This window comes from Mustela nigripes, chromosome 10 (genome assembly GCF_022355385.1).
Source record: "Mustela nigripes isolate SB6536 chromosome 10, MUSNIG.SB6536, whole genome shotgun sequence".
Taxonomy (NCBI): domain Eukaryota; kingdom Metazoa; phylum Chordata; class Mammalia; order Carnivora; family Mustelidae; genus Mustela; species Mustela nigripes.
The window spans coordinates 8680019-8707015 of record NC_081566.1 but is presented as its reverse complement, the minus strand read 5'-3'; the positions used below and the strand labels follow the sequence as shown (position 1 = coordinate 8707015).

The following is a 26997-nucleotide window of genomic DNA, read 5'->3' as shown; positions in this document are numbered from 1 at the left end:
ACAATTCTTATTTCTCTTTCCATTTCCGTTTTGAAAGTTCCCATTACCATTTCTTCAAGCTCACTGATTCTGTACTTGGCCATGCCCTAATTGTTAATGAGCTCATCAAAGGCATTCTTAATTTCTCTGATGATGTATTTTTTATTTCTACAATTTCCTTTTGATTCTTTGTTAGAGAATACATTTCTTCACTTATATTACCCATATGTTCTTGTATGTAGTGCAATTTTTCCATTAAAACACTTACTATATTTTCTTAGATGAATTAAATTCCTAGTCTGGTAATTCCAGCATCTTTGCCTATCTTTGCCATATCTGAGGCTGGTCCTGGTGCTTGCTCTTTATTGTGAAACTGTTGTTTTTTTGTGTTTTGTTTGTTTTATTTTTTTACTATGCCTTGTAGTTTTGTCTTGAAAGTCAAACATTATGTACTGGGTAAAAGAAACTGAAGAAATGGAGGTAAATAGGTTTCTAGCAGAGATTTTATGTGTTTTATCAGGCTAGTTTATGAGGCTAAAACTTATTTGCTAGTGATAATACCTTTTTTAGGAGATAGTTCAATTTGTATGCCTTTTATTTCTTTTTTCTTACATAATTGCACTGATTAGGATCACCAGAACAACGTCATATAGAAATGGTGAGAACAGACATTTAATTATTATAGCATGAACATATCCCCCAGTTACTGTGATACTAGCTGTAGGGTTTTTTTTATGTGCACCATCTCTCAGATTGACAAAATTTTCCACTCTTCTATTTTCTGAACATTTTTATTATGAATGGGTGCTGGATTTTGTCAAAATGCTGCTTTCTGCATTCACTGACAAAGTTGTGATGTTTCTGTTTTAGTTTGTTAATATGGTGAATCACATTGATTTTTTTTAATATTATGTCTATGCTTACACACCTCAAATTAACCCCAATTATGGTATGTATTTTTTATGCATTGCTGAATTTTTTTGTTAACATTTTGTCAAAGATTTTGCATATAATGGAAAATAGTAGGCTATACTTTTTTTAAATGTATTAACCATCTGGTTTTAGAATCAGGATAATGCTAGAGACCAAAAGTGAGTGGTATTTCCTTCTCTTCTCTTTTATGAAAGATTTTGCATAGAACTGGTATATTTCATCTTTAAATGTAGAATGTCCTGTGAATCTGTCTAAGCCCAGACTAAAGAAATTCAGTCTCTAATGGATATAGAACACTTCTAGTTACAAATTTTAAAATTTTGTCTGATTGTTGAATTAATTGACATTGAGTTGATCATTTATTGTCTAGATTTCTTTTTTCTATTTCTTTTAGCTTGTTTTTTAAATTAGTTCTTCTTTTTCTGATTTATTAAGTTTAAACTTAGATTTGAATCTTTTCTTCTTTTCTAATACAGCATTATAGTGCTATATATTTACTTCTGAGCAACTCTAGCTCTGAGCATAGCCTATAAGTTTTTTTATGTCATACTGTGACTATTTGTTTCAAAATGTTTTCTGATTTCCCTTATGGTTTCTTCTTTTGACCATATGAGTTATTGAAGTGTATTGATGGATTTATAATATTTGGACATTTTTGAGCTGTCCTTCTGTTTTAATCTCAAGTTTAATTCTGTTCTTAAAGAACATACTTTGTATATTTTAAATATTCTAAATTTTTGAGATTTGTTTTATGAAATATGGTGTATATTGATGAATGTTTCACGTGCATTTGGAAAGAATATGTATTCTCTTGTCATTTACAGTGTTCTGTAAATGTCAGTTGTTAAGTCAGGTGAATTAATAGTGTTAAGTCTTCTACATCTTTACTGAATGATTAACTGTTTACTTATTATCAGTTACTAAGAAAGGAAGAAGAAAACCCTCAATGGTAATTATGGCTTTGACTATTTCTCTTTTAGTTCTGTCAGCTTTGCTTTATTTTAATCTTCAAGTTCTACTTGTAGATGCTCCCAAATTTAAGATTGTTACATCTTCTTGATAAATTTACCTCCTCATTTCATCTAGCTTAGCCAATTTTTGGCATAAAGATTAGAGACAAATGAAAAAGAGAATAGAAAAACAATAAAGAAAAATTTTTTAAGAAGTTGATTGCAAATATCTATAAAATTAACAAACTTTTAGTTAGATATACTAAGGAAAAAAATCAGATGCTAAAATCACAAATGAAATAGGGACATTACTACTGACTTTATAGAAATAAAAAAAGGACTATAAGAGAATGCTCTGAACAGATGTACATGTAAAAATGGATAACCTATATGAGATGGAAAAATTCCTAGAAATATACAAACTACCGAAATGACTCAAGAAGAAATCGGAAATCTGAGTAAAGCTGTAACTAATAAGGCAATTAAATCAGTAATCAAAAAATCCCAACAAGGAAAAGCCCAAGACCAGATGGCTTCACTGGAGAATTCTATCAAATATTTAGAGAAGAAATACCACCACTTCTCAAACTCTTGCAAGAAATTGTAGGAGTGAATACTTTTTAACTCTGTGAGGCCAGCTTTATCCTGATTCCAAAGCCACACAAAGGCATTACAAGAAGAGAAGACTACAGACCAATATTCCTAACTAATATAGATACAAAATTCCTCAGTAAGATTTTAGCAGACCAATTAGTAGCATATTAAAGGGATTGTACACCACGATCAAGGGAGTTTTATCCCGGAAATGGAAAGACAGTTCAACAGACTAAAATTAATCAATGAAATACCCCACATTAATACAGGAAAAAACCCACATGATCATCTCAGTTGGTGCAGAAAAAGCATTCATAAAATACCGATTCATAAAAACATACAAGTAAGAAAAAAACTGAGAAAACTAGAAATAGAAGGAAACTTGTTCAACAGGATAAAGGCCAGAGATGAACCTACAGCTGACATCATACTTGGTGTTGAAAGACTGAAAGCTTTCACCTGAGATAAGGAAGAGACCAAGGATGCTCACTTGCGACACCTGTTCACCATTAATACTGGAAGTTGAAGTCAGAGCAATGAGAACAGAACATAAAAAGCAATCAGATTGGAAGGAAGTAGTAAAACTACCTCTCTTTACAGATGTAGAAAACCCCAAGGAGAACACACACACACACACACACACACCCTCTAAAGCTAATAAACAGATCAGCAACATTTCAGGATATGAAATCAACACCAAAAAAAATACTTTATATTTGTATATATTAAGCTATGAACAATCTGGGAAGCAAATTAAAGCAATTCCATTTACAGTACCATCAAAAAGAATAAAATACTTAGGAATAAGTAGAATCACAATGGTGCAAGTTACACGCTGCCGACTATAAAATACTGCTGAAGTAGGTGAAAGAAGACTGGGGTAAAGGGAGAGACACCCTGTGTTTGTAGATTGTTACGATGACAGTAACAATCAGTGGTATTACAGAATCTGTGCAATCCTTATGAACATGGTTGTGCGCAACCTGTGTAATATGCTCCTGGATTCACCGTGCTTCTATTTTGTTAAGGATTTTTGCATCAGTGCTTGTGGGTATATTGGTCTGTAGCTTAAAACATTTAGGTCTTTTAAAGCATCAGATCAAGCCTCAATAGAAAACAAAGGAGCTATGTCGCTCACTGTTTTCTGTGATCAATAAAATTGCAATAAAACTAGGAGTAATCAACAAAGAAATACTTCTCTAAACCACAAATGTTTGAAATCTTTAAGATAATCTTGAATATAAGTCACGGATTATGAAGTAGCTGCATTGGAAATCGGGAAATACTAGAGTTGAATGGCAGTGAAATTTATGAAACGCAGTAAGACAGTTCCTAAATACTTGCACAGGGGTGGGGACGGGCAAACAAAGCAGAGAGATCCAAAATTAGCCAGCTTCCAAATCAAATTAGGGGAGGAAATTCAACAGTAGAATAATCACATTGAGCGTGAGTAGAAGAACCGAGTGAATGTAAATGTACAAATGAATGAAACAGAAAGCAAACATTTGAAACGATCAAGAAAATGCAGTTGTATAAGAGACTAGTAAAGTAGACAAATCTCAGAATTATTCAAGAAAAATATTAGGAATTAAAATGAGATACAGAGGGGCGCCTGGGTGGCTCAGTGGGTTGAGCTGCTGCCTTTGGCTCAGGTCATGATCTCAGGGTCCTGGGATCGAGTCCCGCATCGGCTCTCTGCTCAGCGGGGAGCCTGCTTCCTCCTCTCTCTCTGCCTGCCACTCTGCCTACTTGTGATCTCTATCTGTCAAATAAATAAATAAATAAAATCTTTTAAAATAAAATAAAATAAAATGAGATACAGAAATATAGAAATGAAAATGTAATTCAACTACCACAGATAATTTTTATACTGTTTATTAAAAAAGTTAATGGATAATTTTAAGCAAACTGTAAATTATCTGCTGACTCAAGAAAAATGTGAAAACATTTCATTGTTAAATTAGTATAAAATCTGTCTTCTCTCCAGCTCCGGTGTTTTTACCCAACACAAAAACACCAGTACAAGCCCAGATGAGTCTTTCAGGTAATCTCCATTAAACATCCAAAGAGAAGATAATCCCTATCATTAGAAAGATTTTATACAAGCTGCTCCTAAGAAAGAAAGAGGGTTATATGCTTCTTAAACTTATTTTATAAACCTTTGGTAACCCTGATAAGACTCCTACAAGAAAAAAAAATTGTAGGCCATTTGTGAACAGAACTTAAGTATTCTAAGTAAAATATTGAAGTTATTTCTAATATTGCATCACAATATTTATGTTCTTATATCCATGTTAGATTTGTTCTTGAAATACGATTAGATTAGAAAAATTTTATGTTATTCATCACATTTAGAGATTAAGGAAGAAACCCACAGCACCATCTCAATCTGTATAGAAAATCTTTTCATGAAAATGAAAGTAGAAACCATTCATGAGTTTTACAGATATATTTAAAACACTGTTAGTAACCTCAAAGTGAATCTTCTTTAAGTAAGTTTTTATCAACATTTTTTCTACAAACATTATACTTAATGGTTGGATATTACAAAATTTTCTTTAAAGGTAAGGAAGATGATATCTATCAATAACACATTCATGGTGGTTTTTTTATATTATTTTTTAAAAGATTTTATTTATTTTATTTGAGAAAGAGAAGGGCAGAAGGAGAGGGAGAATCTCAAGTGGACCCCCAGCTAAGCAGAGGTCCCAATGTGGGGCTTGATCCCATGACCCTGAGCCAAAACCAAGAGTCAGATTCTTAGCCAGCTGAGCCACACAGACACCCCTAGGCAGTGTTATTCATAGAGTCTAATAAAAATAAGATAATAAAAATAAGAAATAAGGGATATGTAATTTAAAAAAACAAACTTAATAGATCTCTGATAGTGGAATATGTAATAATTAACATTTGTCTTATTTTTACAGTGCAGTACTATACTGAATAAAAAATGAGTAAGTTGGATTCATAAATATCATTTGGTTGATTGGTTTATAAGTATTTATTCGCAAATCCCAAAAATACATAAACAGGGACACCTGGGTGGCTCAGTGGGTTAAAGCCTCTGCCTTTGGCTCAGGTCATCATCCCAGGGTCCTGGGATCAAACCCCACATGGGGCTCTCTGCTCAGCAGGGAGCCTGCTTCCTCCCCTCTCTCTCTCTGCCTGCCTCTCTGCCTACTTGTGATCTCTGTCAAATAAAATCTTTTAAAAAAAATACATGAACATAAAAAATCAAGTTATTTAAGATACTTTAGGGAATGATACATTGTAAAACTGAAAATGAACTAAAGAAAATTATGTCTGTGATGGCCTATATATGGGTGAAAATGGTAAGAACTTGCATGCAAATGATACAAAGAAATAGCACCACAGTATTTGCTTGAGCCATATATAATTGTGATTTGGGGATTAAAAATGGGTGAATAAGGGTGCCTGGGTGGTTTAGCCATTAAGCTGCTGCCTTCGGCTGGGGTCATGGGCCCGGGGTCCTGGGATCGGGCTCCCTCTTGGCAGGAACCCTGCTTCTCCCTCTCCCCCTGCTTGTGTTTCTACTCTTGCTGTATCTCTGTCAAATAAATAAACAACAACAACAACAAATCTTAAAAAAAAAGGGGGGGGGTGAATATTAGTGAGGGGAAAGCAATAGGTTTTTAGCTGCATCTCCATGTTTTATATCTTAAAAAAAGTTTCAAAGTACATATGACAAAATGTTAACATCTGTTACTTAGATCTGGTTGTCATTTTATATTATTTTCTATTCTTTCCTTTATGCTCAAAATAGTTCTTTTGAAGTTTTGTAAGTGAAGCGGGAGGTAAAAGAAGTGGAAGCACCAAGCATAGGCTTTTCAAGTAAATGGAAGGATAAAGGAGGGAGCAGGAGCAAAATGGGAAACAGCCCACGGAATGGATTAGATGTGTGTTTTCTTTCGTATTGCTCATGTACTGGGGGGAAAGCCAATCAGGGCTCTGGATGTGGAGATATATAGGAAAAAAGTAAGGTTATATACAGATAGTAAGATGTACAATCCAGATATTATAAGACGTGAGATGATGATAAATACGGGGGAAAAGTAAGACATAAGGAAAAAGCAAGACCTGTGAAGGCTAGCCAAAGGGATTAGTCTTTGTGGAAGAGGTGGGGCACTGTCATCGTGTCATTGATGGGAAAGAAATGGGAATGCCCACTGAACCAAATGTTTTTATAAATATTTGGTCTGGAAGCCGGAGTAGTTACTGCCTGAAGGCCTACTTTTACCGCAGGAGTCCTGCCTCCGTAGAGTGAGAAGAATGTGTGAGGTCTACATGAGCCACGTGAGGAGGGGCTGCCTCACGAGCACTGGAGAAAACCCTCACTGGGGACAGGGCAGGGGTGCCAGCCAGTAGGTGTGGGTCCAGCTGATGCAGAAGATTCCGGAAGTTTATGCAGACTGCTGAAGCTTTATTCTTCATAAGCAAAAAATAATACTACAAAACAGTGAGGATCAGGAAAGAGGCTTTTAGGGAAGATTGATTTTGAATGTTTGGCTTATTCTGATCTTATTAAAATTTTACCTCATTTTGATCTGCCTTCCGCTTATCACATTTGTACTTATTTTCCAGAGGTTTCCTTCAGAAGAGAAGAGAAAACTTGATTTTAGAGAGTGATTTAGGTACTTCATAGTTTACTTTGGTCACTTATTTGATAACTCATTTCAGCAAAATGGCAACTGTTTAAATGAGTAATTTTATTATAGTCTGCAGTGGGAATTGCAGAGAGAGACCTAATGAAATAATGTCTTGTGGCAAAGGGGCCGATGGGGATCTTCCACACTTTGCTGTCTTAATTTTAAGTCTTTGGTTCCTTCCTTAAACTACTATGTTCCATTTGAACATCAGCCTTCACCTCTGTCCAGATGCCAAGTTAGAATTTCTATTATTTTTTTTCCCTGTACCCTTTCAAATAGCTTCGGTTCACCCTGTCAAGTGTCCATGGGAGTGGGTGTTTTTGTAAGGTCACCGGTCACTGTTGCCGCTGTCCGAAGCAGAGTAAGCGAGCGCTCCCATCTTTTCATTCCTTGGAGACCAGGTTCCTTTCTGGGACATTCCCCCTCAGCCCCAGGAACTTCCCTCAAATGATATAGTGCACATTGCCAGGCAGGGAGCTTATATTCTTTTATCTGATGGCGTCTTTATTTTGCTTTCATTCTTGAAGATTTTCACCGAGTGTAAAATCGTGAGTGTAGAGAGTGCATTCTCAGTTATGTGTTCCCTTGTAAATTACAAGGCCTGTTTCACTGGCTGCTTCCAAGATCCTTAGGTTTCTGTGATGGCTTTAGAATAAATCCCTCTGACTAGGCCTAGCTACATTTTCCAGAATTCTCCTGTGGCATTGTCTCAGGATAGCTCAAGAGCCTGAGGCAGTGGTCCGGCCTGTCTGCTTCCAGCCCCCCGCCAGCCTGGGTAGCTCTCCCCTCTGCCAGCCCGCCTGTGTATTCAGCCACATGATGCATGTTCCCAGCTTGTGAGGCAGAGCCACACCATCAAGGTCTGAGGCAGTAAGAAATGACGTGGGCTTAGGTCTGTCCTGTGGGCTCCAGTTCATGCTTCTGGGTTTCACGTTGTTTTTCTCCCTGCTTTACAAACATCCTCCCCACCTCCCGCCCAATGGACACCAAATTCCACATGTCCCTACCTGTGAAATTCTTTTCATTGTTAAAAATGAATTGAAAAGAAGAGGTACTCAATTCTACTCTAGAATTCAGAGTAGGGCCTCTGAATTCTATTAGATTACAACAAACAATATTGGTGTTTTTTGGTGTGGGGTTTTTTTTGTTTTTGTTTTTTGTTTTTTTGTATTGGTGGGCAGTTTATCATGGCCGAACTCAAACAGCAACTTCTGTGCCCTCCCCAGTGAGCGTAATTTAAAATTTTAGGTCGGTTTATTTAGACTTCCCTAGGGAGCTTCGAATCTTCCCTGTGCAAGCATGTCAGGAATCAGCCAGAGATTTGGGCAAACTGTATTCAGAATATGGGGTTCCGCCTCTTCTTACTTTAAGCTGCTGTGCTTATCCCAAAGCCTCTGGTTCTTCACGATGGAAGACTGTGGATTTCTCATCCAAAAAAAAATTTTTTTAATTTTTATTTATTTATTTAACAGAGAGAGAGATCACAAGCAGAGAGAAAGGCAGAGAGAGAGGGGGAAGCAGGCTCCCCACTGAGCAGAGAGCCCAATTCGGGGCTGGATCCCAGGACCCTGAAATCATGACCTGAGCTGAAGGCGGAGGCTTAACCCACTGAGCCACCCAGGCGCCTCTCATCCAAATTTTAACTCTGCATGGAGTTAGGAGCCCCAAATGTGGGGAATTCATCCAGTTCCGGTCTCTTCTTCCTAGTGTCCAACTCCCTTCTGGTACAAAGCTGTTCCTAGTTGCTTCACAGAACCTTTGGATTTTTTTTTTCCAGTGTTTATTTATAATTATCTACAGGAGGGTTGATCCAAAAGGAGCTTCTTGGCCATTAACAGAAGCAAAACTTAGTATCTATTTTTAATTATTCATTATTGCATGTCAAACACAGCCTTGCTTCTAGTGACACTGGAACATTTTTTATTCCTGCAAAGAAGTATCCCGCAAATTCCGTTTGTGCAGCATTCCAAAGAGTCTGTGTGGATAGAAGAGCTTATTTGAACTCTGCAAATTAGCAGTGAATGTATGGTTAGTTCTGTGCACCTCCAGGAGATAACTCCAGGCTCTTCCCTTCCCTGCTTGGCCCAGCTCTTACTAAAAAACTGAGACTCTCCTAGAAAATGTGTAATTTGCATTGCCATTTGAGTAGACCTCAGCAAGACCAAAGGACCTCATATGAATATTTTACAGTGTTTACCTACCATTTGCTGTTCATCTACTTTGTACCAAGTGTTAGGAGCCTGCTGAACATCTCAAGGGAAGATCCGTGTCCTCAAGTTGCTAACAGTTGGCAGAGGAGACACAAATAAGCAGACTACTTGCATTTCTATGCAACCTCATGGTTGAATTATCCCCTTGGGGACAGAGTGAGTCTTCAGACCACACAGCTACTTGCCTAGGTCTCCAGGACACATTTCTTCTTTCTGGAACTCTTTTCCTAGCCTCGGGCTTCATGGGTGGACACAGATGCAAGTCTGTGAGTGTATAATAGATGCCTTTTATCAAAAATCATATGTTTTAATAGAAAATACACGCAGCGTATGTTATACCACTCAGTGATGGCACCACCACTCAGACTAGATGCTGGGAGCCCGATTCTTTTTTTTTTTTTAAAGATTTTATTTATTTATTTGACAGACAGAGATCACAAGTAGGCAGAGAGAGAGGAGGAAGCAGGCTCCCTGCTGAGCAGAGAGCCTGATGTGGGACTCGATCCCAGGACCCTGAGATCATGACCTGAGCCGAAGGCAGCGGCTTAACCCACTGAGCCACCCAGGCGCCCCAAGGGAGCCCGATTCTGTTACCAACAGGAACAATCCGCTGTTATTGACAGTTCTGTGGTTACCATTGAGATGGGCTACGAGAATGAGGGCTCTGAATTTAAAAAAAAAAAAAAAAATTAGGTTGAAATCTGATCAGGATCCGAGGCAAATTCTTCTAAGCTTGTTTCATTTCCAGTATTCTACTACCTCCCAGGACTATTTGGAGAATTAGAGACGATGTGTAAAGTGCCTGGCACTTAGTAGATTCTCAGTAAGTGAAAATATGGTTATTACTAATATTTTCAATAAAGTGTTTCAGAGTGTATGCAAGGTGCTTCCACATACATGTGCTTACCTAGCTCTGAAAACAGCCCTGGAATATAGGAAGTGTTTCTTCCACCAAATGAATGAAGATTCAATAATAAAATAGCACTGGGACACCTAGGTGGCTCAGTGGGTTAAGAGTCTGCTTTTGGGTCATGTCTTGATCACAGGGCCCTGGGATCAAGCCCCAGCAGGGCTCCCTGCTTACCAGGAAGCCTGCTTCTAGAACCTCTGCCTTTGCCCCTCCCCCATCTTGTGCTGTCTCTCTCTCTCACTCAAATAAAAATCTTGTAAAAAAGTAATTAGAATTTTATTTGTATTATGCTTTTGGTTAACTGACTAGTATGAAAACTTGGGGCCTCCATTTTTTTCATTTTAAAATAAGGGGATTGGATTAGATCTACAAGATTCTTTTCAATGCAAATATTTTATAATTCAGTTAAAAATGCAATGAAAAGAAGAGGTACTCAAACACCTACTTCTTTGTTCTTCATAAGGAGTGGAGTATGTTGGATCACTTAAGCCCTCTTGAACTGAGAGGTGCCCAGCTAACAGGCAGTGCTGCTTGTTCTAGCTTCCCATCTTCTGATTCTCTGGTGGGCTAGCCCATGTATGCACAGAGGGGTCCCTGGATGCATAGTTCATTTAGGAAAAATGCTTGTGCATTTAGAACCTCTTGTGCCTCTTCTCCCTGCTTTTACCCTTGTTGGGGGCCTGCACAACTGAGCTCCCGCCTTTGGGATTCTTCACCTGATTCTGGTTACTTTCTGTAGATCCATGAAGTAACACAGTGTATTCTGTAGATCCATGAACAACACAGATTCTGTCAGTAGCTCCCTCTCCTCTCACAGAAATTTCTCTCTGCCTCTCTGCCCTCAAATTGAACTTCCACATTCTCCTGCTCTGCTTTTAAAATTCTCTACTTTCCTTCTTCTCTTTCCATCAAAATCTTACCCCAAACCCAGAGGCTCTTGGATCACTGGATCCTCTGTAAGGGTTGGTCTGGTGTGATAATGAGAGAGTGGCTGTCTTGGTGGGAAGGTGGGTATGGAGATAAGATCTTGGTCATCTTCATGGAAATACAATATGGATTTCCCTGTAAAAATATAAATCTTGGTTGGGAGCATTATTATTAATACCCATCTTTTTCTGTATTGGAGGCTTAATAGACTTTAATGTGACTCCCTGAGATCCTACCCACATTTTATAAGGTTGATTTGGTTTTTATCTGTTGAAATAGGTCCCAAGTTTTCTTCATCTTACACCATTTCTCCCCGATTTACATACTCCTTTAACTTTTGCCCATGTTCATGAACATTTGTAAACAGATAGTGATTAGTGGCTGCCACGTTGCTGATGGGGGCCTGGGCCAATGCAGTCAGCTGGAGGGGGATGAAGAGTGGACTGTTCCAGCAAGTTCTTGGTGAAATCCTGGGGACTATAATGGATGCAGCTTGCCCATCCTCACCTCCATAGTGGCAAAGTCTTTTTACTACCATCTCCTGCCTTTCAGAGAGGGCTCTGTTTCACTAACAAGAGTTGTTTTACTTACCTCCGTAAGCAACTATTCTCCAAGTATAACTGAGTACTCCAGTGATGTAACGTGCTTGTGAATGTTTGTGACCAGCATCACCTGTCCACAGACCCACAGCCAGCGGAATGTTTGTGAAGCTGTTTTTTTAAATGAGGAAATTGCTCAAGGAAAAGAAAATATGAGTTCACATTTCTGGGGATCACTTTCTGAGCAGTGCAGACCATGCATACTGTATGTTAAAAAGCCCTTCTAAGTTCCAGCAGGGAAAACAGATGTATTAATTAAACAGTTAATGTTATAGCTGAAATACTCACTTTGCTGCACTCAAGTTATGATATAATATTTGTATATTAGTGTGATATATACCTTGAGAACCTTGGTGCATTTTTTTAATAGGATCAAGTTCAACATTATGAACATGAATTACTATTGTGTGGTTTTGTGAAAATGAAGGATAGGTATTTGAGTTTCTGGTCACTTGTCAAGAAATCTTAATTGGTATTATAAATCTTAACAGATAATATAAGTAAGCAATGTTTGCTATAGGTTTATTAGTTTTGCTAGAAATAATCTTCTTTCCATATTCCCACTTTTCATATGTGTGTGTGTGTGTGTGTGTGTGTGTGTGTGTGTGTGTATAGTATATATACCTACAAAGCATAAAACGAGTTTTTCAGGAGGGGCACCTGGTGGCTTAGTCAGTTGAGCATCTGACTCTTGATTTCAGCCCAGGTCATGGTTTTGGGATCATGAGATCGAGTCCCACTTGCCAGGCTCTGTGCTGGGTGTGGAGCCTGCTTGAGGTTCTCTCTCTCTCTCTTCTGCTGTAACCCCACCTCCCACTTGTGTGGTCTCTCTCTCTCTCTCTCAAAACCCACAAAAAACAAAAAGCTTTTCAGGAGAACAGAGATTAAATAAACTAGAGTCCCTACCTAAGCTTAGTTACTCTCTTGAATGGTTTTAAAGATGTAGAATTACAGCATTAGTTTATCGTCTGTGGTAAATCTAAGACTTGATTAGTGGTGGCAGTTTTTATTGCCAGTGTCTGTGTTCCCAGGCTTTTTGATCCCTATCAGAGTGGTGGACATAGTATTCAAATAGGGTAATGGTTGAGGTTCTATAGTCACTGTCTGTATGAGCTTTCCCTGCAGTTTTCAAGCCCTGCTGTCTATTTCTAGAACACCAACACTGAAAACAGAAGAAAGAACAGAGAGACCGGGAGGTAGCAATTGATTTGTTGCTGAGGAAGGTCGGGGAGACTGACCCTCAGCAGCCTTGGCGTCCATACTCCCCTGCTGTCCCTCCAGCCGCATACCAGGAGTAGGGACTGCAACTTACTCTAACAAGTTCAGGGGCTTGTTTTCTGTTCTTTCACTTACAGGAAAGAAACATAGTGCTTTAGAAAGATAGCAAATGATATAGTGACTTGGTACCATGTAAAATCTGGGAGAGGGTCAGTGTGGAAGGATTTCGGGGGCTGCCGTATTGCCACCATCCTGTGGTCTTGAGGCCGCACAAGGAAACACAGCTCTGATAATGCCTTGTCGGTAAACTGGAAGCACAGCCCTCAAGCCAGCACTGTGATCTTCCTGTTTACATTGTCCGGAGCTACATTTCCTGAAAACCAGTGAGCTTTCAAAGACAGATACTTTGGAGGTTTAAAGCATCTGTTGGGAAAATATTTCAGATTTGTAGTTAATGACATTCTTTGAGTTAACATCTAAAGGTAGCTGAGATTTATACTTGGGTGCTTCTGCCTCAGCCAGTATGTCGGCATTCCTCAACAAGAGTCTGCAGTGTGTCAGTGGATACAGGAGTATTTTGAGATATGTGTCCAGAGCAGGGGAGGGAAAATTAAGATGATACTGGTTTAAAGGCAAAATAGAAAATTAATGTGTTAGTCTGTGTTAACTGAGTACCACAGCCTGGGTGACTTAACAGAAATTTGTTTTCCCATGGTTCTGGGAGCTGGATGTTCAAGGTCAAGATACTGGCACGGTTGGTTTTTTCTGAAGCCTCTTTCCTTGGCTTGTAGATGGCTGCCTTCTCTGTTCCTCCTCACACGATCTTTCCTCCATGTGTGTGTGTCTGGAGTCCCTCTGTGTCCACATTTCCTCTTCTTACAAGGACATCTGTTAGGTTGGACTAAGGCCCACACTAACACTTCATTCTAATGTAATCACCTCTTTAAAGACACTGTCTCCCAGCACAGTCCCTGGGGGCTCGGACTCCCAACATATGGATGGGGAGGAGGGGGCACAATGCAGCCCATAAGAATGAAATATTTGAATGTGACCAGTTGTTTAAAGTGAATATATACTCTGGGAGTCAGAGGAAACCCGCAGCTGGGCATACCTAGGATGTGTGTGGTAGCACCTCTGTTGGGGTCTGTGGCCGTTCTTTGCACATTCTCTCTCACACCTTTCCCCATGTACAGAAATTGGTTTCTTGCTTCCCTGTGTGGATGTTCATACTTGACTGTGTCGTGTTTTGCTTCCGTGTGTGAACTGAAGGGAGGAAATGTGCCCCCAGCATGCATGGCTTGACTATGACTAATATCAGGAGAAGCAGTCAAAAGCAAAAAGCATTTTCATGCTGTCTTTGCAGGCACCACAGTAGGGAGAGCTTGGGATCCAGAGACAGAGGGTTTGCTGCTTCTGTTGCTACTTGTATCATCTTCAGCAAGTCATTTTACTTACTTTAGCTTCAGTCTTCTCATTTCTAAATGCTCTATGACATCTCACTTGAGCACCAAGATTGAATAATGATTCATTTATTCATGCCGCTAAGTGGCAGGCACTGTTTTAGGAATCAGGGGTATAATGTTGTGCAAAATAAAGTCCCAGCTGAGATAAATGTTAAGCTTGTTTCATCTCAACCATATCAGTAATCACATTGAGAGCAAGTGATCTAAATAATCGCCCTTAAAAGAGATTGTCAGATCAGAGGTGCCTGGGTGGCTCAGTTGGTTGGGCCTCTGACTCTTGATTTCATCTTAGGTCATAATCCCTGGGTCACAGGATCAAGCCCTGCATTAAGCTCCATGCTTGCTTGAGATTCTCTCTTTCTGCCCTTCTCCTTGCTCACACTATCACTTTCTCAATAAATAAATAAAATCTTTTAAAAAAATAAAACAAAAGATTGTCAGATTGAAAAAAAGCAAGAATCACCTATATGCTGCCTATAAGAAACCCACTTTAAATGCAAATTATAAGTAGATAAAAATAAAATGATGGAAAAATGATATACCATGCTCATGTTATCTCAAAAGAACACTAGAGTGACTGGCTGTATTATTATTATTATATGAAGATTTCAAAGCAAGTAATAGCACCAGGGTTAGTAAGGCAGATCATTTCATAATAGTAAAGGGATCAATTCATCAAGAGGATGTAAAAATCTTAATTATTTTTGCATCTAATAACAAATCTTAAAGTACATAAAACAAAAACTAATAGGACCGCAAGAAAAAAGACAAATACACATTATAGTTTGACATAGTAATACCTCTCTCTAAATAATTGATAGAAGAACCAGAGAGAAAGTCAGCAAGTTTATAGAAGACACTAGCAATACCATCAACCAGTTTAATCTAATTGACATTTATAGAACAACACCCGACAACAGAAGAACATTTCTTCTTCTCAAGATCACACAGAACATTTGCCCTGATATACCATATTTTGAGCAAAACAACTCTATAGATTTTAAAGGATTCAAATAATTTGAGGCATGGTCTCTTTGAATGAAACAGGAATAAAATTGGAAATCAAAATAAAGATATATGGAAAATCCTCAAGTATTTGGAAACTAAGTGCAATTTTAAATAATCGATGGGTCAAAAAAAGGGAAAGTAGTATTCTGAACTGACTAAAAATGAAAACAAAACATGTTTTGCTGTGGGCTACAGCTAATACCTCAAGGAGTAGTACTAAAGGACGATATTCAGAAAGAAGAAAGGTCTGAGATCCATTTTGAGAAACTAGAAAAAGAAGAATGAATTAAATTCAAATGTAATCAGAAGGAAGGAATTAATAAAGATGGGGGCAGCAGTCGGTGAAATAAAAAACAAACAAAAAAAAAAACCCAGAAAATTGATGAAAGGAAAGGTGGTTCTTTGAGAAGATTAACAAGTTGATAAATTTCTAACCAAAGTGAATAGAAAAGAAGATAAGTTATTAATACCACGAATGAGAGGGGTGGATTTGCTACAGATTTTATGGGTATTAAATGGATAATAGGAAATAGCATGATAATCTTCATGTCCATAAAATCAAAAATGTTACTGAAATGGACAAATCCCTTGAAAGATGTAAATTACCATGAAGAAATAGATATCATGGATAGCCTGGTATGTGTTAAAGAAATTATATTTGTAGTTAAAAAAATACTTCTCAGAAAGAACACTTCCAACCCATATGCCTTCACCAATAAATTCCCAAACATTTAAGTGAGGAGTAGTATCAGTTCTACACAGATTCCTCCAGAGAACCAAAGAAAAAGGCAGTATTTCCCAGTTCATTCTATGAGGCTAGCTTAACCTGATACCAAAAGCAGGCAAAGATAATACAAGAAAAGAAAACTATAGACCAATTTCTTTAATTAATATATGTGTAAAAATACCTCACATAATTTTATCAAATCAGATCTAACAATAAATAAAAGAATAGCACATCATTACCAAGTGGGGTTTATTCTAGAAATACAAAGTTGGTTTAATATTTAAAATCAATCATTATAATTTACCATATTGATAATAACTACGAAAGAAATACACATGGTTATTTCATTGGATGCAGAAAAAAAAGGCATTCAAGAAAATTCAACATCCATCTGATTTAAATAAAGAGCAGACTAAAATACTCCCAGTAATCTATGAATGAGAAACTTCTCCACTCTGATAAAGGACATCTAGGGAAAACTTATCGCTAATACCCTACTGGAGACAGTCGGAGTGATTTTACAAGGTGAAGATGTTCACTCTGTTCAACATTGTACTGGAGGTTCTGGCCAGTGCAGTAAGGCAAGGAAAAGAAATTAAATGCATTCAGATTGTAAAGAAAGAAGTAAATCTGTCTTATTCATGGACAATATGATTACCTACATAGAAAATCAGCTGGAATCTATAAAAAAAAAAACCTATAAATGTTTAACCCATTATTTATTTGATACAAAGTAAATATACAAAAGATTGCATGATATAAAAATAAATGGAGACTAAGAAGAAATTACTTATCATAGCAACAGAAGTATGAAGTACTTAGGGATACTTTTTTTTTTTTAAGATTTTTTATTTATTTACTTGACAGATGGAGATCACAAGTCGGCAGAGAAGCAAGCAGAGAGAGAGGAGGAAGTGGGCTCCCCACTGAGCAGAGAGCCCTACTAGGGGCTTGATCCCAAGATACTGGGATCATGACCTGAGCTGAAGGCAGAGGCTTTAGCCCACTGAACCACCCAGTGGGTTAACCCCCCTAAGGGATACTTTTGACAAAAGATGTGAAAGCCCTTCATGCTGTAAACTAAAATATACTATAGAGAAATTAAAGACTACCTCAAGCAATGGAGAGGTCTAATATGTTCATGGTTTAGAAGACTCAATATTTTTAGGATGATATCTCTCTCAAAATGGATACATAAATTCAACACAATCCTATCAAGATTAGCCTAGCTGGCTATTTTGTAGAAATTGTTAGGTTGATTCTAGAATTCATATGGAAAGCTAAGGACTTGGGGTAGCCAAAACACCTTTGTCAGGAAAACAAGTTGGAGAGCCTACATTACCTACAACTTCAAGACTTAGTAAGTTACAGTAATCAGGACAGTTTGTTATAGACAGATAATATCTTTTTTTTTTTTTAAGATTTAGTTAATTTAGAGAGTATGTGTTGGTAGGGGAGGGGCAAAGGCAGAATGAGAATCTCAAGCAGACTCCCTGCTGAGTGCAGCCCTTATGTAGGGCTCAATCCCAGGACCCGGAGATCATGAGCTGAGCCAAAATCAAGAACTGGACATGTAACAGACTGAGTCGGTCTCCCAGGTGCCCCTGCACAAGTAACATTTTTTATTTGCCCATAGAGAACCTAGAAATCTAGACCCACACGTATATGGTTAAATGACTTAAAATAGACGTACAAAGATAGTTCAGTTCAAATTCTGATGAAACAATTGGACATCCCTATTTTTTTTTTAAATTTGCAGCACATACAAAATTAACTCAAAACAGTCCTAAGTGTAGAGCTTTCTAGAAAAGGACATAGGAGAAAATCTTTGCGGTGTTAGGTTATGCAGATTCCATAGATGAGGGTAGTGCATGATCCATAAAGAAAAATTGATAAATCAGATGATAGCGTAATTAGGTATGTGTGTTCTTTAGAAGGCCCTGTTAAGAAATGAAAGGAAACAGGTGGTGGGTATTGGAGAGGGCACTTACTGCATGGAGCACTGGGTGTGGTGCAAAAACAGTGAATACTGTTACGCTGAAAATAAATAAAAAGAAAAAAAAAATGAAAGGAAAAGTCACTAACGGGAAGAACAGTTACAAATCACAGATCTGATTAAAGACCTGCATGCAGATTATGGAAAGAACTCTCCAAACTCGTGGACCAGAAGGGGGCGGAGCAACGATCTGAACAGACCCTTCCCCAAAGAGCACGTAAACTCACCAGAAATATAAATTAAACCCACAGCGAACCACCACCACACACTGGAATGTCTGCTGTTGAAAAGACCCACCAAACCCGTGCGGGCGAGAACCGGGAGCGCCTGGAACTGTCGTACCTGGGGGTAGTGTCTAGCGTGCGACCCAGCCATTCAGGACTTCGGTATTTGTCCGAAATAAATAAAATCTCCTCTCTCTACAGCCTCGGACCCCCAGGAGTCTGAGCAGATTTGCCATAGCCGCAAACCAGAAGCAGCCCCCGTGTCCGAGGACAGGTCGCGGACAGATGGGTGCGGGCACACCTGTGCCGAGTGTTACCCAGCGGCAGGGGGGCGAAGGGGGCTGGTGACGCGGGAAGGGACAGGGATGGTCGTCGAAATAATCATGCTAAATGCCAAAATGTCAGACAAAGGATACGTGCTGTGGGGCTCTGTTTACATCAAAGCCCGGAAAATACAAAGGCATCGTGGCAGAAAGCACGCCGGTGGTTGCCTGCCAGGGCCGAGGAGGGAGCGCGGCTCCCAACAGGCTCATGAGGAAACAGACCCTTCGCCATCTTGATTTGGGTGGCGGTTTCACGGTCCTGTATGTAAGTCAAAGCCCGTCAAACTGTAACACGGACGGCTTACTGCCTGTCAGTCGTACCTCAATAAAATTGTTCTTAATTGTTCCGTCGCCGTCACGGAGCTGACGTGTCGTTAGGAGAAGGTGTCATGGCGGCGGCCGGAGAGGGACGCGCGTCTATCTTGCGCTCGTGCGCGCGCATGCGTAGCTGCGTAGCGTCCGCTGTTGAGAGGCGTGTCGAAGCACGTGTTGAAGCTCGTGTTGAAGCGCGAGAAAGCCGCGTGAGGAGAGGAGGCGGCCGGGAGCACGGCCAGAAGCCTTCTGAGCGGAGGCTGGCTCGGGCACCTTCGGAGGCTCTTTGAAGATCTGTCCATTTCGGTGGAGTTTCAGGGGGCCGCGCCGGCGCTCCCCTGAGAGGAGAGCAGCTTTCCCGGACCGCGCAGGCAGGTGGCCGTCCTCGCCGCAGGAGGCAGCAGCTGGGAGGGCGGGCAGAGGTGAGCGCGCCCCGAAGCCCAATTCTGCCAAAAAGCCTTTCTTTGTGGTGAAGTTCTGATGGGAAGGATGAGGAAGAACCGTTCTGGGGGGCATTTGTGGACTGGTGACCCCAACCCGAGTCGCAGCCTCCAGTCTCCTGCGGGCAGAGGCCGTCACCGCTCGGTTTCCAAAAAGTTTGGAAAGGGCCGGTTGTCTGGTCCCGGTGACCGTTGTTGTTGGGGTGTGCGGTGCCCCGGAAAGGCCGGCCCTCGCGTCTGCGTGGGGGAGGGGAGCGCTCCGGCCGCGGAGCGCGGGTGCACGGCCGGGGCAGCGGCCCGGAGCAGGGCCCGCCCCCTCCCCGACCGAGGAGCTCGGCCCCGCGGAGGTTGGGGGCGCGGGAGAGCCACCCACCACCCCGTCCGCAGGGGCGCCTGCGGGGTCCTCCCCCAAAAAGTGGCCGCTCATAACGGAGACTTTAGACTAGCTGCGTCCTGAGACTGAAGAAAGAATGGTAGGAAGCAAAGGGATTAAAAATGCTGTTATGGGGCACCTGGGTGGCTCAGGCGGTTAAGCGGCTGCCTTCGGCTCCGGTTGTGATCTCGGGATCGTGGGATCGAGACCCGCGTGGGTCTTCCTGCTCAGCGGGGAGCCTGCTGCTCTCTCCCCCTCCGCCTGCCTGTGCGCACGCCCGCACGCTCAGTCACTGTCAAATAACATTTTTTCAAATGCTGTTGGTTACATGTGGCATAAACAGAAGTGTGGGGTTCTTTATTCAAAAAACATGCTTTTCATTTTGCTCACTCCCTGGTTTTTTTTTGAAAACTTTGCTTAGAGAGCAATGTAAAGATTTTTGCCTTATGATTTAACATGAATTTGGTGACAAGAGTGGAAAAACGCATTGAGCTAAAGCCAGTTGTGTGTTTCTGTTTGTTTCTGTGAAATTTTTATAAAACATACTTGATTTCTGTCACTCGTCTCTCTGTATTTCTGTCCACTTGGGAATTTTCTCCTAAAAGCAGCATCTCCTGTTGGGCGGGGTACCCATGAGAGTGGGTGCTGAGACTCCAGGCCCTGGGACGGGCTCCTCGTGTTCTCCTGTGAGGCTGGAGCCATGAGGAGCAGGAGTCCCACCCCGCTCCTGCTCATCCTTGCCAGCAGAGGTCCCAGAGGCTTGGGCTTCTGCGACCTTCAGCAGCCCCAGACTTGCCCTGCACCATGCCTGCTGCATCTGTGAGGCGTTCAGCCCCGTCAGTCCTAGAGCAGTCCCTCTCTCTTTTGGGTCCCGGTCCCATCTTGGGATCGGAAGCAAACAAACATTCGCATTTAACTTCAGGGGCTCCCTAGACCCCTGACCCCGAGCAGGGGCAGGCGTTCATGCCCATCTCAACCAAGCGGATGTATTTCTTTGCCAAGGATAGGGGCAGCACTCTGTGACCTGGGGAATAACGGTATCATTAAGTTGTGTTCTTACTAATAAGCTCTTGGACCAGGTACAAGGAAGAGACTAGGACGCAAGTCGTGTTTTCCTGGCTCCGGGGAGGGCCTGCATTTTGTCACCAGTGTTTGCATCCATATGGTTTGTGTATATGTTTGTGATTGGTGGGGAAATTAGGACTTTTCAGTATCCTCTTTGCACCCTACTGTGTGGTTCTCATTTGTTCTGTTTCACATAATCGTTAAATTTTACACAGAACAACCAAGTACCTCCTGTTCTGCGCTCAGACTGTTGACTGGGAAGCCAAACGCCACATCTCCCATATGCAGTGACTCAGTGGTCTGGGTTTTTTGCACTGTTCCGTTAATTATTTGCTCTTGAATTTTATTCTAGAAATGAATTTTCCTAAACTGGAATCTGTTAACAGTACGCTTTTTCTTTCTTCTTGTAGCTTGTACCTCCTTTTAAGCCTCAAGTAACATCTGAGACAGATACCAGATATTTTGATGAAGAATTTACAGCTCAGACTATTACAATAACGCCACCTGAAAAATGTAAGTACATCTGACATGCACATGATGACATTGTAATATAATGGAAAACAGCAGCCACTCTGTTGATTGGATATTTTCAAGATCGAATTCCACAGTGACTTATTTCATTTCATCCCACTTAAGAATATGAAGCTCCATGTGGAAGTATCAAAGACAGGTAGCTGAGAGAAAAGTTTTGGGGAGTTGGAAAAATTTTATAAAGAAAAAACTGTAGCCTGAGAATTATAGACTAACCTATAGACAGCCTCGCCTTTCCTTACTATTCTAATACTTTCTTTCACCGTCGGCTGGAAGGACTCTGAAAGTGACCCTTCCCTGTTTGCCTGACCGCTGACTCACATGCCCCCTGCAGAATCATGCTCGTTCTGGTCTCCTTCAGACTTAATAGTTTTTAATTCACTTTAAATTGAATCACCTTTTTTTTTGTAATTTAGCTTTGTCTTAATAGTATTTGTGAAGACATAATTTAGTGTGCTAGTAATTTTTTGATACATAAAATTAAATTACATGTCTATTAACACAGTACATTCAAGTACCCCTTAACTCTGTTCCACGTATGCTAGTATGTGTGCACAGTTCAATAAATATCCTAAATAACTGAGCTTTAAAGGAAGGAAAGGTATCAGATGTAACTTATAAACATTCTTGTGCCAACAGAGGGCTCTGTACCTGTCATTATGAGCTTAGCGATGAGGATAGAATTGAGTTTCAGGGACATGGAAAGCCAAAGATTTCTTCAGGTCACACATCTTTTGGCTCATGATCCTGTTGTGTTCCTTTTTTTTTTTTTTCTCCTTTTCTTTCCTTTAGATCCCTTCTACTTCTCCCCTCACTTGTTTGTGAAAGGCAGAGTAGCTGGAGGTGCTATTACAAAACCAGTATCGATGAGAGGGAAGGCTCTAATCACGGATGCGGTCGGTCACCTGATCATCCGTTGAAAGGCAAACTAGGAGCCATCCCGGTCTAGAGTTTTCAACCCATAGCCTGACAACAAGGGACCATGAACACACCCTGAAATGAAAAATATGATCACATATTCATAGTGCACTTGGCTTTCTTTAGACTGGCCAGAAGTTAAGAACCTCTTAACTATCATCATCTAAGGGAAGAGATTGAAACCCAGGGAGACAATGAGCTTCCCAGGTCCCCCAGTTTAGTGTCAGCAATAGCCAGGGGCAGGACGCCATAGCTTGGCCAAGCTGTGAGCTGGGAATATGTGGGACTGCTATCCCCAGTGGGACAGTGGGCTTCCATTCTCTCTTGTGTGTCATGCTAACGTCTTAAAATCTGTAAGAGAAGACTGTGTTGGAAATGCCACAGATGCTTAGGCAAGTAGCTTAGGACTTGTGTGAGCAAAACAATGGGCTAGGGCCTTGCCACTGTGTCCACTAGCCCCAGAGTGGATAGTGGTGACCCACATGTCTGAAAGGCAGGCAGTACCAGTGAGGTGTTGGAAGGGCCCAGGAGCCCTTTCCACTCCAGAGCATTTGCCAGACCTCATCACTGTAATAACCTTTACTGCAGTCAGACCACATCATTTCCCTACCCACGGCCCTCTCATGGCTCCTGAACTCTGCTCTCAAAACCAGAATGGCTCATGCTGACTTCCATAGTCCTGTCTGTCCAGTCCCTGCTCCTGCTCCATCTTGCCCCCCACCATGCCTGGATTCAGCCTCACCTTGAACATGCCACGCCTCACTGTGCCTGGGATTTGGGTGTTAACAGCTGTCTCTGCCTGCCATGCTCTTTCTTCCGACATTTGCATCAACAGCTCTTAACTCCGTCAGATCTCAGCTTAAATGTCACTTCCCCAGAGAGCTTGCTTTCACCTCCCAATCCAAAGAACAGTGCAGCCCATTGGGCACCGCCTCCCCCACCCCTTGATTCTGTACATTGACAACTTGTTGATACTCTTCTGGTTAATTTGTTCGTTTCTCTGTTTACTGTTTGTTGGACAAGAATGCAGTAACCCTGAGAAAAAAGGCTTGGTTTCCTGTTCACAGCTAGCCCCAGCTCCTTGCTGGGTTTCTGGCCCGACATTGGTATTCAGTAAATATGTACGATGTGAAGGAATAAACACGTTATGGTGAGGGCCTGGTAGTTTCCTGGCCAGAAGGAGGCCCAGCTCTTTACAGATGGTGCTGTTGGCCATCCATACCCAGGACTTTGTGCTTCGGCCTCCCTCCCCACGTGACGTCCACAGCAAGCACTAAGAGGGCAAGGTCCCAGTGTGTCTCTGTGTCGGCCTCAGCGTCTTCAATTCTGTTTTCTTTGGTAAATAGAGGTTTGGCATTTGTGGACTCTTTTAAGATCACTCAGTACGTGGTGGTGACATCACAGAAATAGGCTCTGCAAATGCAAAGCCATGAGCACTCTTTCCCGGGGAAAGGGCAGGTCACTTTGCCCTCTAGGAAAGGGGACACAAGGCCGGATGGTGTCCCCAAGCCTTGGCTTTCCCCCATAGTGCCTGAGAAGCTGTCCAGGTGGGAAAGGCACCTGGAGTTGGATAGCTTTGAAGAGCCCTAATTTTGCTTCTGTTTGAGTCCTTAGTGTTCCTTGTCCTGTGACACTGCCTGAAGCTTGAGGCTGGGTCCAGTACAATGGACACCCCACAGAGGAGAGTGGGCACGAATCTGGGGTGGGGGGCAACCTAAGGAGGCTGCCGGGGAGCAGGAACCTGGAAGGACACAGCAGAGCAGCTCCCACAACCATGACCTTGAATCCGTGAAATCTAAAGTTCTGAGGTAGGTGTTGCCCTGGCAGTAGGTCCTTCTTCACCACAGACTTGATTTCAAAGCCCAAGGGTACCCGGGTGGCTCAGTAGGTTAAGCATCTGCATTTGGCTCACGTCATGATCCCTGGGTCCTGGGTTGGAGCCCAGTCTCAGGTTCCCTGCTCAGCTGGGAGCCTGCTTCTCCCTCTGCCTGCCACTCCCTCTGCTTGTGCTCTCTTTTAAAACAGAAACAAAGCCCTGGCTGATGAGGCCCAAATCTCTTCAAGACTCACCTTGCCTGCCTTACCACTAACTCCACACTCACTAGGCACTTATCATGCTGAGAATATGTCATTAACAGGCACACTGTGGCTTTATTTCTAGAACTTTATAAAATCACATGTAAATGTTAAAAGATGTTTTAAATCACTCAGCATGGTTTCTAGAATATCATGTGAACCTGGTGTCCTAGCTTCTCGATCAGTAATATAAAATGTTTGATCACTCAAAGCAATCCTGTTCTTGAAAGAATATGTCATTTTAGATGTGGGAATGCTGTCCACGCCCACTGACGCCGGGTCTTGAAGGGATAAGGAGTCTGTTTAGAGCAGGAGGCTCACACACTGTAGTCCCTTCCAAGGTGGGTCCCAGAATCCACCTACCATGGAGGCCTAGGAACATGTGGCTGTGCAGATATCTGAACCCAGAAACCTGAGTCCAGCAGCAGCAGCCTGTCTCTGTCGGGGCTGTCTGTCTGACTTCCCAAGTTGGCCCCTGCATAGGGGGCAGACGACAGCACTCAGCAGGCTGGGCTGAGGCCAGTGGCCCCTCCCTGCTGGAGGGAGAGCTGGGGAGCATGGGGCCAGGTCTTTAAAGGGATGGTCCCTGGAAGCATCCTAGATCCCCTTAAGAGACGGATCAAGGGAGATTCAGTGAAACCTCGGACTATGATTACATGGAACGTAATCTCGCAGCTTCAAGGGGTGTTGCTGGTGAGCAGGCCTGCAGCCACTAAAGCATGGTTTTATTCACTGAAGCCCTTCACAGTACCCTCAGTTAGTGACGGTCTCCTTCCCACTCGCCACCTGGCTTTTAGGACACAGAATGGAGTTACTTTTTAGAACAAATCAGCAGTTCGACAGGCAAAGTGTTCCTTGCTGACAAACAGCTGCGGTCACATGCCAGATTGTGCTCACTGGTGTTAATTAATTGAACAGATTTTGGAATGTGTCGTCTTGCATTCTATCCGTTAATGGTCCTCTGCTTTCCTCTTACAGGAAAAGAGGATTTCTTGGAGATCGAGTAGCTTTTAACGCCATGTAATTACCTTTGTTGAACGCTATAAGGAAATGAGCCTCCTTGGTCACAGATTCTAATGTGGGGTGGGGAGTGGATCCCTGCTTGCTTGTTTCAGATGAGTCTCGTGTTCGCAGCATGGTTCTTGGGTGCTGTCAGCACCTGTCCTTACGATCCTCCGTTGAGAGCAGGAATACGTTTCCAGATGTTAGTTGGTGTGATGGGCTCTGGCTGGGGCTGACTGCTGTCCCCTCGCAGTCGGGCCCTAGCCTCCCACACAGGCAGTCCGGGCCTCTCTGCACATTCACTGTGCAGAAATGTGCAGCCAAGCAACGCTGCTAGTAGGGGATACTGTTTCCTTGAGATGTGATTGGCACATGTCTGAATCTGAATGCTAAGCTTGCAGCTGCCTTTTCTCAGGCTGTTACACTTTGTGACTCCACAACAGCTAGGCCATCTCCAGCACCTTTTCTGCAGCCAAAAATACTGTGAAAGGTATTTCATCTGAACGATGTGGTTTGCTCGGTGCCTAACCAGCATTTGATAAGGAGGCAGAGCTTTCCCTAAGTCACAGTCCTCTCTTGAAAAGCTTATATAGTTAGGCTTGTCTGCAGAAGGACAGAAAACCTTGGAGTTCTGTGGTCTACACGGAACAGGGAGCCCCACATCCTCTTCATGGATTGATTGCCATCTAATCAGTGATTTTTTTTTTTTCTGATATGTTCAAGGTCACAAATTTTGGTTAGCAGCTTGCTCCCATTTCTACAGTCTTCTCAATTTAGAATAGTATACCCAATAGAAGCATCGTGAGAAAAGAAATGTTTGCTCTCCAGAGGGTTGTGTGTCATTGAGGGGCACAGAGTGTTGTCTTTGTTGTGTGACAGGGTCAGGGCCCGCCATTACAGAGGCCTGTGTGCTTTCTCTTGTTACATGACCTCCATGCTCCTGGAGAGGCTGGAAAATTTAAAGAATTGGCACTGTGTTCCTTATTGGTATGTATTGGAGGAAGTGGAATTATTTTGCTTGAAGAAAAAAAAGGTTAGATGTTTGAAATCTTTCTCTGGCTCTTCCCCTATGGGACAGCATCTGACCCCTTACACTTGGGGAGAGCAGGCGAGGCTTTGTGGGCACCTCCTGAATAGACAGGACTCCCCAAGGACAGATGGTCTTGTCTCAGAGCCTGGAGCAGGTGCACAGGGGATGGTGTGGCAGGGTGATCGAATGTGTGACCACATAGAAGGAAGAGCTTCCTTGCCGTGCAGACTTCAGGACGTTAGGAGAAGGGCTTGGGGGGATCATTTGAGATCTTTCAAATACAGGAAGGCAGGGAAGGTGAAATGGGGCAGCCCAAGTGAAAGCAGCTTGCTTCCATGCCTACATGTCTGCTTGCTGCTGGTTTCCTGTGGAGCTAGTATTGGCTGCTGATATCTGGCCCTCTTCCTTTGTCTTCCTCGCTTTACTCTGGTTCAAAGGTACATCTTAGGGAAACCAAAGGTGGATACAAGATGGAAAGTAAATAATGTAAACAATGTCAAATCAAGGACTCAATTGAAGCTT

General features: G+C 41.8%; 1 protein-coding gene across 2 annotated transcripts in view; it reads left to right on the top strand.

The window, feature by feature from the left end:
• The window catches only part of AKT3 (AKT serine/threonine kinase 3), a 304808-nt gene that overhangs the window by 271047 nt on the left and 6764 nt on the right, over nucleotides 1–26997 (top strand). For both annotated transcript variants that reach the window (XM_059412531.1, XM_059412532.1), the window contains exon 13: nucleotides 21329–21431. In XM_059412531.1, the coding sequence (XP_059268514.1) occupies nucleotides 21329–21431 (103 nt within the window). The remainder of the gene's footprint in view (nucleotides 1–21328; nucleotides 21432–26997) is intronic.